The sequence below is a fragment of the Nicotiana sylvestris genome, chromosome 5, assembly GCF_000393655.2.
Source record: "Nicotiana sylvestris chromosome 5, ASM39365v2, whole genome shotgun sequence".
NCBI lineage: Eukaryota > Viridiplantae > Streptophyta > Magnoliopsida > Solanales > Solanaceae > Nicotiana > Nicotiana sylvestris.
This window is the reverse complement of record NC_091061.1, coordinates 177,509,548-177,522,369: the sequence shown is the minus strand read 5'-3', so window position 1 is coordinate 177,522,369 and position 12,822 is coordinate 177,509,548. Positions and strand designations below refer to the sequence as shown.

At 35.9% G+C, this 12,822-nt stretch overlaps 1 protein-coding gene across 1 annotated transcript; it reads right to left on the bottom strand.

Moving 5' to 3' along the window:
• Positions 1-1,442: 1,442 nt before the first annotated feature.
• Positions 1,443-6,069, bottom strand: LOC104214044 (small ribosomal subunit protein eS19x-like). The gene is made up of 2 exons (XM_070147356.1): positions 5,790-6,069; positions 1,443-1,654 (listed from the first exon to the last, which is right to left on the bottom strand). The coding sequence occupies exons 1-2, from the start codon at positions 6,067-6,069 to the stop codon at positions 1,443-1,445; spliced, it is 492 nt and encodes a 163-aa protein (XP_070003457.1).
• Positions 6,070-12,822: the final 6,753 nt, after the last annotated feature.

Below are 12,822 nucleotides of genomic sequence, written 5' to 3'. Positions count from 1 at the left end.
ATTGAATAAGTATTTTCCTGAGCTCGGGAGTTAACCCTGTGTCCAGGTATACCTTTCGATTGGGCAGATGCTCGATCAATATGATTTGTTCCAGCTCTTCGACCATTGATTTTGTGGCGTCAGAATTATCGGGGATTGTGAAGGATCGAGGTACCCAATAGTCATCATCCTCATAAGTTCCCTTCTCCTTCGTTTGGGTCGAGGCCGGTGTCTGTGGTTGCTATTAACCTCCTGCTTTCCCTTCGAACTCAACCCTTTCATTGATGAGAGTGTCGATATTGGTATCACTTCGTCGATGGAAAACATTTCCTTAGCGGCGGTTTGCTCCCCATAGACTGTTTTGACTCTCTCTAGAGTTGGGAACTTTAGAATCTAGTGAAGGGTCGAAGGCACTGCCCTTATATTATGGATCCACGGTCTCCCGAATAGGGCATTATACCTTATATCGCCCTTGATCACATGGAACTTCGTCTCTTGGATGGTCCCAGCCATATTTACTGGCAAAGTTGTTTTGCTTTTGGTGGTTTCACATACCATATTTAAGCCATTTAGAACACAGGAAGGGGGTACAACCTAATCTTGTAGGCCGAGCTATTCCACAGCCCTTGATCGAATTATATTGGTCGAGCTACCTGGATCAATCAAAACACGTTTAACTTGAGTCTTATTCATAAGTACAGATATTATCAGTGTGTTATTGTGGGGTTGTTTGATCCCTTATACATCCTTATCATTGAAAGACAAGGTTCCTTCTGATACGTAATCTCGATTTCACTTCTCCCTTGTGATCGAAACCTTGGTACGTTTTAATACTGGTCTTTGAGGAGTGTCGACCCCTCCAACGATCATGTTAATTATGTGCAATGGTTCTTCTTGCTCATTCTGTCTACTGGAATCTCTATTTTGAAGTGATTTTTGGCTCGATCGCTTAAGAATTCCCGAAGGTGCCCCTCGTTGAACAATCGGGCTACTTCCTCCCTTAGCTACCTACAATCTTCTATTTTGTGGCCATGGGAGCCATGATACTTGCATATTTGGTTGGGATTTCTCTAGGATGGATCGGTCTGCAAAGGTTGAGGCCATCTAGTGTCCTTGATACATCCACTGCTGATATGATGGCGGATGCATCTACGTTGAAGTTATATTCCAACAATCGTGGCGTTTCTTTGGGCCTGACATCCCTTTCGAAGACACCCATGCTCATGGGTCCCTATGAACTTTGAATTGCTGCCTCTACGGTCTCCGTTATGCGGTTGATATCGATATCTATTCGACCTTGGTCCTCGATCGATATCCTTCATGATTCTATCCACGGGCCTATTAGGATAAATGGACCCGGAAGGAGTCCCAAGTTGATCATCCTCGACCCTCATCTTCAACTGATACTGATTATGTACATCGGCCCAAGTGATAGCTAGATACTTGATCAATTTTTTCTTCAACTACTGTGAAGCTATGGAACTCCGAACGTTGAGGCCTTGAGTGAAAGCTTGAACAACCCAATCATCGGTGACCAGTGGCAAGTCCATTTGTTCCATTTGGAATCGAGATACGAATTCCCTGAGCATTTCGTTGTCCTTCTGCCTTATCTTGAAAAGGTCCGACTTTCTTGTTGCAACCTTAATGGCTATGGCGTGTGCCTTTACAAAAGAATCTGCAAGCATAGCAAACAAATCAATAGAATTAGGTGCTAAATTATGATACCATATCATAGCACCCTTCGATAGAGTCTCCCTGAATTTCTTCAACAAAATGGATTCGATCTCGTCATCTTCCAAGTCATTTCCTTTGATGGAACACATGTATGAGGTGACATATCCGTTTGGATCAGTTGTCCCATTATACTTAGTAATCTCGGGCATACGGAACTTCTTGGGGACTGGCTTCAGAGCCGCACTTGGGGGAAAGGTGTCTGTACAAACCTTTTTGAATCTAGTCCTTTCAATATCGGTGGTGACCCTGGGATTTGGTCGACTCTAGAGTTATAGGTTTCCACCTTCTTATCGTTTTCCTCTATCTTCTTTTCCCCAATCTTGATTCGCTTTGTCAACTCTTCGAGCATTTTTATAATAGCAGGGTTGGTCTCTGATTCCTTCTCATTCGATTTTCTCGAAGCCAATTCGGCCCTGGGTACAACTTCTTGGGATGGCTCGAGTTCGAACCTATTTGGCGTGTGGTTCTGATTTTGGAGCTGAGTTATTGCTGCCTGTTGGGCCTGCAATATTTTGAAAATTACCTGCAGGTTAATCCTTCCATCTTCATCGTCGTGTGCATTCTGATTTGGGTACCCCCCACGAACATTGCTTTCGGGATCGACGGTCAAATTTTCATTGATGGCTACATACGAACTTTCGTCGATTGGATCTATAGCCGGAACTCCATCGAGGCCATCAGGGGGTACAACGTTTCCTGGTGCAATGTTATCATTATCGTCATGGTGGCCGAGATCATTGTCAATGTGTTAAGGTGCTGACTGAGAATTTGACATCTTTTAATCCTGTAATCAAAGGCACTTCAAAGAACAAGCGTAAAATAGTGTGTGTTACAAAAATTTATACCAGACAATCATTATTATCCTTAGACCTATGGTGGACACCAAAATATTTACCTTAAAAACGGATAACAGTTGAACTTATACTGCCATTTTAAGGATACGTGATTTACTTAGCACAAACTAAGAGAAAACGTAAATTGATACTGAAATTAATTGCAAATATAAATAAAGTAAACCAAATAAAATGTATAGCTTTGATTCTTGTGCTGGGTTGCCCTCGAATCAAATGAATATTTTGCCGGAAAGCATGAACAAAGTAACAGAAATATTGAGAGCTTAAGAGAATAAGAATGTATTGCTTTATGTAACATGTATATGATGCCTTTACAAATGGTCAGACCCCCTTTATATAGTATGAGAGTCCTATTCTTGGTACAACTCTAAATACAATAAGAAATCCCATGATTGGCTGATTAATCGGCCTCTTCTTGATACGTGCCGAGATTTGCGCCGTGATCCTCGCCCGATTGCGGATATTTCGTCTTTTCGTTATTCGACCTAGTAAGCTTTCCTCGATCTCTATCTTATTCGGTCCCAAACTTGATCGATCTCGATCTCATTCAGACTCGGATTTGGTCGATCTTAGTCTCAATCGGTCTCGGGGTCTCGAGCTTGACAACCTAACCCTGCACCATAGTTTGATATAAATCGAAGCCGAACCTTGACTTATCATGCTCCTCCCTCGATTAGCTACGCAAAAAGGGCAAGCCCGATTTTGCCCGTATACAAGTATGCTAGTGAATATCCAACCATTTACCGGGTGATATAGGTCTCATATTTAAGTCATGTTACCGAGTGACATGGGTCCGAATTTAAGTCGTGTTACTAGTTGGACCAGTTAGTTGGATACACCAAATGGATAAAAGGAAGTTAAAAAACAATAGGGGTTGTTTGAGTAATAAATAAAACTACAATTTCACTGTTGGTGTATTTTTTTTGTGTGGAAAGTCTTCATATCTTTATTTTCCTCCTTAATTTTTCTCCAAGAATCTAGTCACGAATTCTACATACAGCTAGCATTTGATTAATCAGATTATCCATTGGTTTCTTTTCCTTGTTTGTCTAATGGAAATTAGACAAGAATGATGGTTTTTAAGGCCCATAGAATACTACTAATCAATAGGGGCATTTGCATCTATACCCGCTTTTTGTGTCACATTTTAACTTGTGCATATTTTACAAAAAAATTATAAGTGTACCCGCTTTTTCGCATAACTTCAGCATACGGGGTTGAAGTAGCAAAGACAATCATGCAAAACTTCAGCATTCTAGTAACCGGGCCTGAAGTTCAGCTCTAGAGCTGAAGTTTTTTGTTTTTTTAACTAGCGAACTTCAGCTCTAGAGCTGAAATTATTGTTTTGTAACCGGCGAACTTCAGCTCTAGAACTGAAGTTTTTGTTTTGTAACTAGCGAACTCCAGCTCTAGAGCTGAAGTTTTTGTTTTTGTAACTGGCGAAGTTCAGCTGGCGAAGTTCAGCTCTAGAGCTGAAGTTTTTGTTTGTAACTGGCGAACTTCAGCTCTAAAGCTGAAGTTTTTGTTTTGTAACTGGCGAAGTTCAGCTGGCGAACTTCAGCTCTAGAGCTGAAGTTTTTGTTTGTAACTGGCGAACTTCAGCTCTAAAACTGAAGTTTTTGTTTTGTAACTGGCGAACTTCAGCTTTAGTGCTGAAGTTTTTGTTTTGTAACTGGCGAACTTCAGCTCTAGAGCTGAAACACTACAATTAGCAGTGATTTTTTAAGAAAAATAGTGTACATCTTCTCATCTCAAACACGAATAAACATACAAAAACTTCAAAATTTTACAGATTATCCTATTGGTAACTTAAACTTTTTCCTAAGACTAATTTGCTGTAAATTTAGACCAGAAGTACAACTGCCGAACTGTTCAATTAAAAAAAGTTGACCTTATAACTAAAGCAGCGTTGCTTCTCGAGATAAATACCAGTTTGTTTTGTAACTTGAAGAAGAAAACGAAGGAGGAAGAGAAAAGATGCTGAAGTTATTTAAAAAGTGAGTACAAATTAAAAATTTTAAAAAAATGAGTATAAGTTAAATGGGGACGACTAAATAGGACGCACCGTATAATTTTTACGATCAATAGTAATTAGCTAAAGTTTTTGTTTAAGTCTCTCTCACCAACTTGTTCGCACCAAAAGAGCTCACAAGAACTATCTTTTTGTTGGTTTTATTACGTTCATTTGGGTCTTGATTAATTTGAATTCACATAGTTGTTAAAATGCGAGACGCTTTCTATTAGGATTTTTTTATTTATTCTGAAAGCTCGAATCCGTAACCCCTTGTTAGCTACAAGAACATGCTACTACCTAAACATCTATGTACTACTATATTATAATCTTTTCAAGATATTCTAGTATTTTTGTCTAGTTCGTAGGCGATCAATAGGGTTTCTTTAGATACTAACTAAATATTTTCCTACTACGTATGGCACATTAATTATTATTGCCTTTGTTATTAATTAGGAGAAGGCAATAATATCTTTTTATTATTATATCCAACACCCTTCAAGTTGCTCTACCATCTGTAATTCGAATTCTTCCAATTTGAAACAAAAGTGGTGTTTGAGATTTATTTGGAGACATAGATACATCTCTCTATAATTAATTTTTTCCTCAACTAATTAATCCATATTAGCGTCATGTAGAGCTCATTAAAAAGAGAAGCACTGTTTACCAGAAAAAAATTATTCATTCTTCAAGCAATCGAATTTGGGACCTCTGGTTAAAGGTGCATAATTCTTCATTATATACTATATAGGCGTAATGGCTTCCTGGCCACTTAAACTTGTAGGACTTTTGAAAGCCGATACATGAGCTTTGGATTTTCCCATTTGGACACTCCAACTTAACAAAATGGGTACTAATAAACACTTTAGACCATTGACCATGCATATGTGGAAGCATTGCAGCTGGCATGGCTAAACAGTGTGCAAATCACGTTGCCAAGGCGCATGAATAGTATTGTTTTTACTAAAAAAAAAATAGAATTAGAATAAAATATAAATAAAAAAGAAAAATGAAAAAGAAAAAAAAAGACTTTTCCCCTCCCCTTTCAATTCTTTCGTCTTCCTAACATTTATTCATAAAATTGTCTGAATTCATCTCTTAAAGAGCAGCAGCAATTCTTCCAGCAACTTGGTCAAGATCACGTTGGCTATCGGATGTTCATGTTCTACAATTGCTGAAGTATGTTGAGTGCAACTGAACCATGCTCTTACAGAAATGACGAGGGCGGTTGACATTCCTCTGGTTACCACCATAGATTCTTCGGAATCCACCAACACCAATACCACCCCTCAAATAGATCTTTCTTGCCGTAGAAGCAACTCTAATGTAGTACCACGCAGGGTCATATGTAGCAAGCTCTTTGAGTTTACCAGTCATGACGAGATCAGTCCACTCAGAAAGCTCCATCTTGCCAGAACGCTTGAGGTGAGCGGCATAAGCCTTCACAAATTCGTGAGGGGAAACATCTTTCATGGTTCTCGCTGTCTCCATCTTCAATTCTGCTGTTGTTGCGGCACCGAAGCAGATCTCTCTTCAGGTTGCTCCAATGAGGGTACAGATTAATATTGGGTATGTTTCAGGCGTTTTTCTGTTTTTTCCTTTTTTGTATTTGTAATTTTTTTTTTCTGATTTTGTATTTAAAAATGGGACCCAAAAATAACACATGGCAAGTAATAAATAGCTTAGCATGATGTGTTGTACATGTCAACGCAATTGATATACACGCTCTGGTTGATGTGTTTATTAGTACCCATTTTGTCAAGTTGGAGTGTTCAAATGGGAAAATCCAAAGTTCGTGTATCAACTTTCAAAAGTCCTACAAGTTTAAGTGATCAGGGAGTCATTACGCCTACTATATATAATATGTACCTTTGAATGAGGTTCAAGAGCTATATATAGTAATCTTTTTAAAGACGTAAAAAAGGCAGAATAGCCTAAATGACACCTATACTTGTGTTATTTTGTCATGCCGGTCTCCAAACTTAACAATTTGCCAACTGAATACTTACACTCCTTCAAAACATGTATAATAAATGCTTATGACAGGAGGTTGTAGTGCGTGTAATATAATCTCCTCCACGTTGGCTGTCACGTTAAGAAAATTAAACCACGTAGGCTCCAGGTCATTTATTATGGTCACATAGGAAAATAAAACGAGAAATGCTTATTATACCCCCAAACCCAAATTTTCCACTCATTTTAATGGAGGAAAATTACTGGCGGAATAGAAATTGAAAATGGAGGAAAATCAATGGCGGAACAAGGGTTGTTGGTTTTCTCCTCCGAATTTTAAAATTTAACGGAAAAGAGCATGTAGGCGTTGCACTTAAGAAAATAACCTTCCAATTGAGGCTCGGATCTAGATATTGAAGACAAGGCAAGAGATTGGAGACACCCGCCATGGCTGCAAACACCGGTTGCAAGTCGTCACCGTCCGGGTCGCCCCGCCAAGTTACTCCACCAAGCCACATTGGTGGAGTAAAACGATTAAGGGAAAGACACTTATAGTGACCCTTAAAGGTGCCATCTGCTATGTTGAAAATACCCATGTCCAAGCCGCCCCTTCTTCATAGTCACTGTATTGTTCATAAAAATCATCAGTAAAATAAACACAATTGGACTTAACTCCAAGAAATTGAGAAGCTTGGACTGACAGAGATGCATTAGCACCCAAAAAGAGAGCCTTGTCATGGAACGAAAAGGGAAGGGGGTGTTGTGGGGGGGAGTGGGGAAGAAGAGATATTTCTTTTTTTTTTACTTATTTATTTTTCATTCTTATTTTAATGATTTTTTCTTTTTCTTTTAATTATTTCTGGTTCAAAATGTTCATATTCACGCTCACTATCCACGTGAATTACACTCACTTTATCCAGCTCAACCATTATTTTGCCACATGTGCTTGGTCAACGGTCAGAGGGATTTAAATATAAATTTTGAACAAGTTAAAATATCTGGATGAAGAAAAAAATAAAATAGAGGGACCAGCATTACAAAGTGGCATACGTATAGGTGTCATTTAAGTCATTCTGCCCATAAAAAAATATCTGTTTTCTGGTCAAAGAGATTTTTCTCTATTATATTTCAACTGGTCCAGATTCTCCAGAAAACAAATGTGAAATCTAGTTAAGTAAACGACGTACGTTTACTCAACGATTCAACTTTTATATTCTATATACTCAAGTCAATATATTTGCTGATGTATGAGGGAACAAGCTTAACTTCCCATTTTTGTCTCTACTTGGAATATGCAAAGCTATGTGGAAGTTCAAAAAGAGTGTAAATTTTTTTATGCAATTAAGTTAAATTACATGTAATAATAGGTAGTAAGAGTTTATAACTGATAACTCGAAAGATATAAATAACCAGCTTATTATCATAACATGTTAAATTACATTGACGCATAAACGGTTTAAACTTCATTTATGGGATTGAATTTGGAGTTCTACCACAGCTCATTCTATTTATTGGTTTCGAAATTATTTATTTGTACTTATTTAATGAAGTTTTTAACACATATACACTGTCCTAACCAAAGTTACTGGATTATGATGAACCAATAGGTTCTGGCGCCCTTAAATTGACAATGTAAATAATTTTTGCTTTGTCAATATGTATACTTTTCCCTTAACCAGAAGTCTCGGGATCGAGCCCTGGGTATGCAAATTTTTTTGGTAAGGAGTGCTACCCTTCGAATGGGCCTACGCGGTGCGAATCCGGATATAGTCGAGCTCCAATACGAATATCAGATACCGGGTTAGAAACAAAAAAAAAACATACATCAGCAAGCAAGTGAATCAAAAGTCCAACATCACTTGAATTAAGTTAATTTTAATTTATTTCTTCTTTCTTGTATTTGCTAAAAAAAAAATTGTTAGATCCACAAGAAGATGGTGGCTTTAACGTTATTTCATGGGGTTAGCTAAATTCTTATAATAAAATATTATGTGTTTTTAGCAGCCGTCTGCCCCATGCACAAAACTGGTCGTTATGACAATTAATATTTACCAGGACTTGATTATATGGTAATTAATATATAATCAAATCCTTATAGTTGTTAATTAAAATCCATTCGTCTCTTACAATTTGATAATTATTTGTGCTCAATTGTTGAAGTTTACTATGAAGCCATTGAGGTTATAGCACACAATTTGTAAAAACATTAGTTATGATATACATAATAAATTAGTTTGTTGGATCTTCGTGTGCACGTACAATAAGATATGCGGTTAGTTATTAAACTTATTTGTCATGATAGAAAATATATTTCATTTTCTCGACGTGAAAGTGACTCATAAATTATAAAGTATAAATCTTGATCTTTATTTTATGTTATTGTAAAAGAATATTAGTACCATGATAATTTTGCATGTCTATAATAATTTCAATGGTAGTTGATATGCCAATTAGAAGCTCAACCACCCTTTTTTTTTCTTCTAATTTCTAAATACAGGCTGCTAATAATTTTGCATGTTTATTGTACGTGATCAGCAATCTTTTGACATGTACATATTGCATAGCTCAAAAATGTGTGTACTATATACAAGAAAAATGTGAATTATATGGGGATTTTTCTGCGGATTATACCGGAAAATGCAAGTAATTTAGTTTTCTGTGGATTTTCCTATCAAAAAGAATCCGATAGGAAAACCTTCATAGGTAATTATTACTTGTGAAATTTAAAATCCCCAGGTACATTACCTAGGGATTTTTAATCCGCATGTAAATTACGTGCGGATTTTTTGCACCAAATACTAAAAATTTCGGAAGAAAGTTTTGGTAAAAGTTCGTGAAAAAAAAAAGGAAATTTCTTGCGAATTTTCCGCAAGTAATTCCCCATGAAAAGTTTCAACGAATTTTTGGCAAAAAAAATTCTGAAAAACAGATTTATTATTTTTACACTACAAGAAAACAGGTAACTTAAAAAACGGATAAATTATCCGACCCGACCCATATTTGAGACGGATAAAAATGTGTTTATCCGGCAGATAATATGGATATCCATATTATCTATGGCTTCTTAAATATGTTCACTTATGAGAGAATTCCTAGTCTTCCAAACTTGAGGAATTTCAATTTGAGACTTTACAAATGTAAAAGTTAAACACATTGGTTATCCATTTAGTTAACCATTTTCTAAGTGGATAATATAGTTTTTTATCCAAACCTGAATTAAACTCCTTTCTAGTCAGTGAATACTCCCGAATTTAATTTCACATATAGTTTTCCATTGATTTCAGTTGCTATACTAGTTGAAGACCAGCACTAAGATTTCGAATTTCTTTTTCTTTGTTTTGTTTATATAACAGTAATCATCAAAGCCGAGTTAATCAGCAAATTTGAGAAATATTAGGAAATAACTAGTACTCCTATAATATTGCTGATGACTGCAAATTAAACCCAAAATGTTTGTAAAATTCCAGTAATAAAAATTTTTGACAGACAAACTAAAAACTTAATATAAAAATTAACTGATGCAGTTATCTATGTTTTTTTTTTTTTTTGGGGGGGGGGGGGGGGGGGTGAGAAACGTAAATTATCAAGTTCGTATCACAAGAACTTGTGGACAAAAATGGAATTGCCAAATTCAACTTTCAAACTTCATTCAAATATATATTTAAGAATTTCACCACCAAATTAGGCACATTTGCACTAATATATTTATATTCAGTCTTAGTCTTCTAATTATAAGGTTATTTAATAAGATAAGAAAAATCTGTTTAATTCAAAATCAGGAATCTGACGACCAAGTTGGGTAAATTTGCACATATATATATTTTTTAAACTAAGTCTTCTAGTAGACTTTAGTATATCTTTTATATAAATAACTTTGTATATTACACTAATCTTGACCACCAGCTGGCATCTGAAATTTTCTTTGGTTTTAATCGAAGGATAAGGGTAGGACAAAATTATTTTTGCTTAATTACATAAGATTGTGGGTCCTTTTTTGAGTACTATAAACGTAGACCATTGTTTGTCAAAATAATAAATGAAGTAACCTTAATTTAATTAGCTCCTTAAACATCTCTTGAATTTATTGCTAAGGAAATATCGTTGTTATTTTTACCTTTTCCATGAATTTAACTTTAAGACAACAATTTATAGTTAACTTTATCTCAATCTCATGAGCAGAGGAAAAAATAAAATATGAACGTTTCTTTATCATTTTGATTCATTTATTATGCCCCTTATTATTCTCTTTTGTTGATTAATAATTGCGCATGTACCTTATTGAACCTCTAATTTTATGTATTCTAAGAGCACAAAACTGGACATTGTTTCCGGGAACATGGGGACCGTTTGGCCAACACTACAAGAGAAAATGCAATTAGCTAGAAACCAAAATCCTAGCTAACTTGCCAAGAGTCCTAGCTAACACCGATTTAGCTAGGAAATTGACCTTAGCTAAATTCCGTTGCTAATATGCTCTTAGCTAAATTTTAGCTAGAAAATTATTTTATCCGTTGTTAATATAGCTAGGGATATTTGCTTGGCACTAATCCCTCGCAATCCTTTGCTAGGAAATGTGGTAGCTAAATCCCAAGCAAACTTTCTTTGGTCAATGTTAACTTTGTTGAAGCGTAGCTAGGCTATTAGCTTGGGACTTATTCCATGCTAATATTTGCTACGACTAGACTAGCTAAATTCCAAGCAAATTTTGACAGGTGAGCGTTGATTTCATTACAACATAGCTAGGAATATCCCTAGCTAAACTTACAAACGTTCTAGCTAAATTACTAGTAGGATTTTTGTCTATAGCTAATTTGGTAGCTAATTTGATAAATATCCTAGCCTATATTTGATTTGGCTTGGGATATTTTCCAGGCTAAATCTAGCTAGGAATAATTCCTATATTATATATGATGAAATACGAATATAATTTTCTACGTAATTTGACATGAGACAAAATAAGTAATTAAATCCATAAATTTGTACGTAAGCATAATCATGGTACCATTAATCCTAGAACAACGAAGTATATATATGTCTATTGGCAAATAAAATATGTCTTAAATTAAATAATTAATAACATAAACTCTACTATTCTAAGATGGGGGACAACCAGAGCCGCTTGGTGGTGGTTGAGAAGTTAAACCAAGCATCTCCCGCACGACAGCACGAGCCGCAACTTTTACTTCTTCTTGCATATCCTCCCGAATATCTACTTGAATTCGTGCCAACATGTTCTCCATCCGTTGCTCCATTGCACGATCAAGAAGTTGCTGAAATTCAGGTGTTTCAAAAACTTGTTGAGTAGGAATATTTGGAGGATTAGGAGCACTAGAGGATGCACAATTATTGTCCAATGAATCTGCCAGAATATAATTTTTGGGACCAAGACCATATATTCTTCCTTTTTTTGCGCCTCCAACTATTTCAATCCAAGTTTTCAGTAGTTGCTCATCTGGTATGGTTTTCAACAAATCCACAACAGTTTCTTCGCTAGTTTTTTCTCCTTCCTCATCTCCATTTGTTGCCATGTTTCTTTCCATCTCTTCATCATCTACTTCAAAACCTTCTTCATCCCTTGATGTTGAAGTCTCACCTACCTTCTCTTTAATAATTTCTGTAAATGTATGCTGAAAAGAATTATAGTAATTAGTTATTACATAGAATAAAAAAGTGACAAGGTAGATAAAATTTGTGTGAAACAGTCAGATTGTTCTGTAATGAAAGAAATGGATAATGGAGAAATAAACTTCTCTAATTGACAAAGTACATAATAGAAAATGTAAAAAACAATTCATTTAGTATCAGATGGCATCTTATCACTGTTAATTTCTTGTTGTGCATAAGAAGAGGTGCTATAGAGTTGTTATATGTTTCTCAACTTTAGAATGTGCAAAAACTTAGAAGCTTTTCTTACAATTCATAAACAAAAAATGCAGGGTAAGATAATAGGTGCTTGTGATATTCTACCATAATTATGTCCTTGAACAATAACTCTAACACTAGTCCTAGAGAACATTGTTGGGACAGAAGAAAAGAATTACCGTAGGCATATCGTAGCACATAATTGGTAGCTCCCTTGCAGCTTTAGTGTACACATTTAACATGCACATAACTTATACAAGTGTGTATCTTCGTGTGTGTGTGTGTGTTTATTTAACGTACTCAAAAGAAAATTATGGTCATACAAAGGTCTTAAGTCACATATCTAGTCAGATGGTCATCATAGTTGTAGTCCCTCACAGCCTGCCAAATTTTCCAGTAAGGTATATAAGCAAAAATTAAAAGGACCAG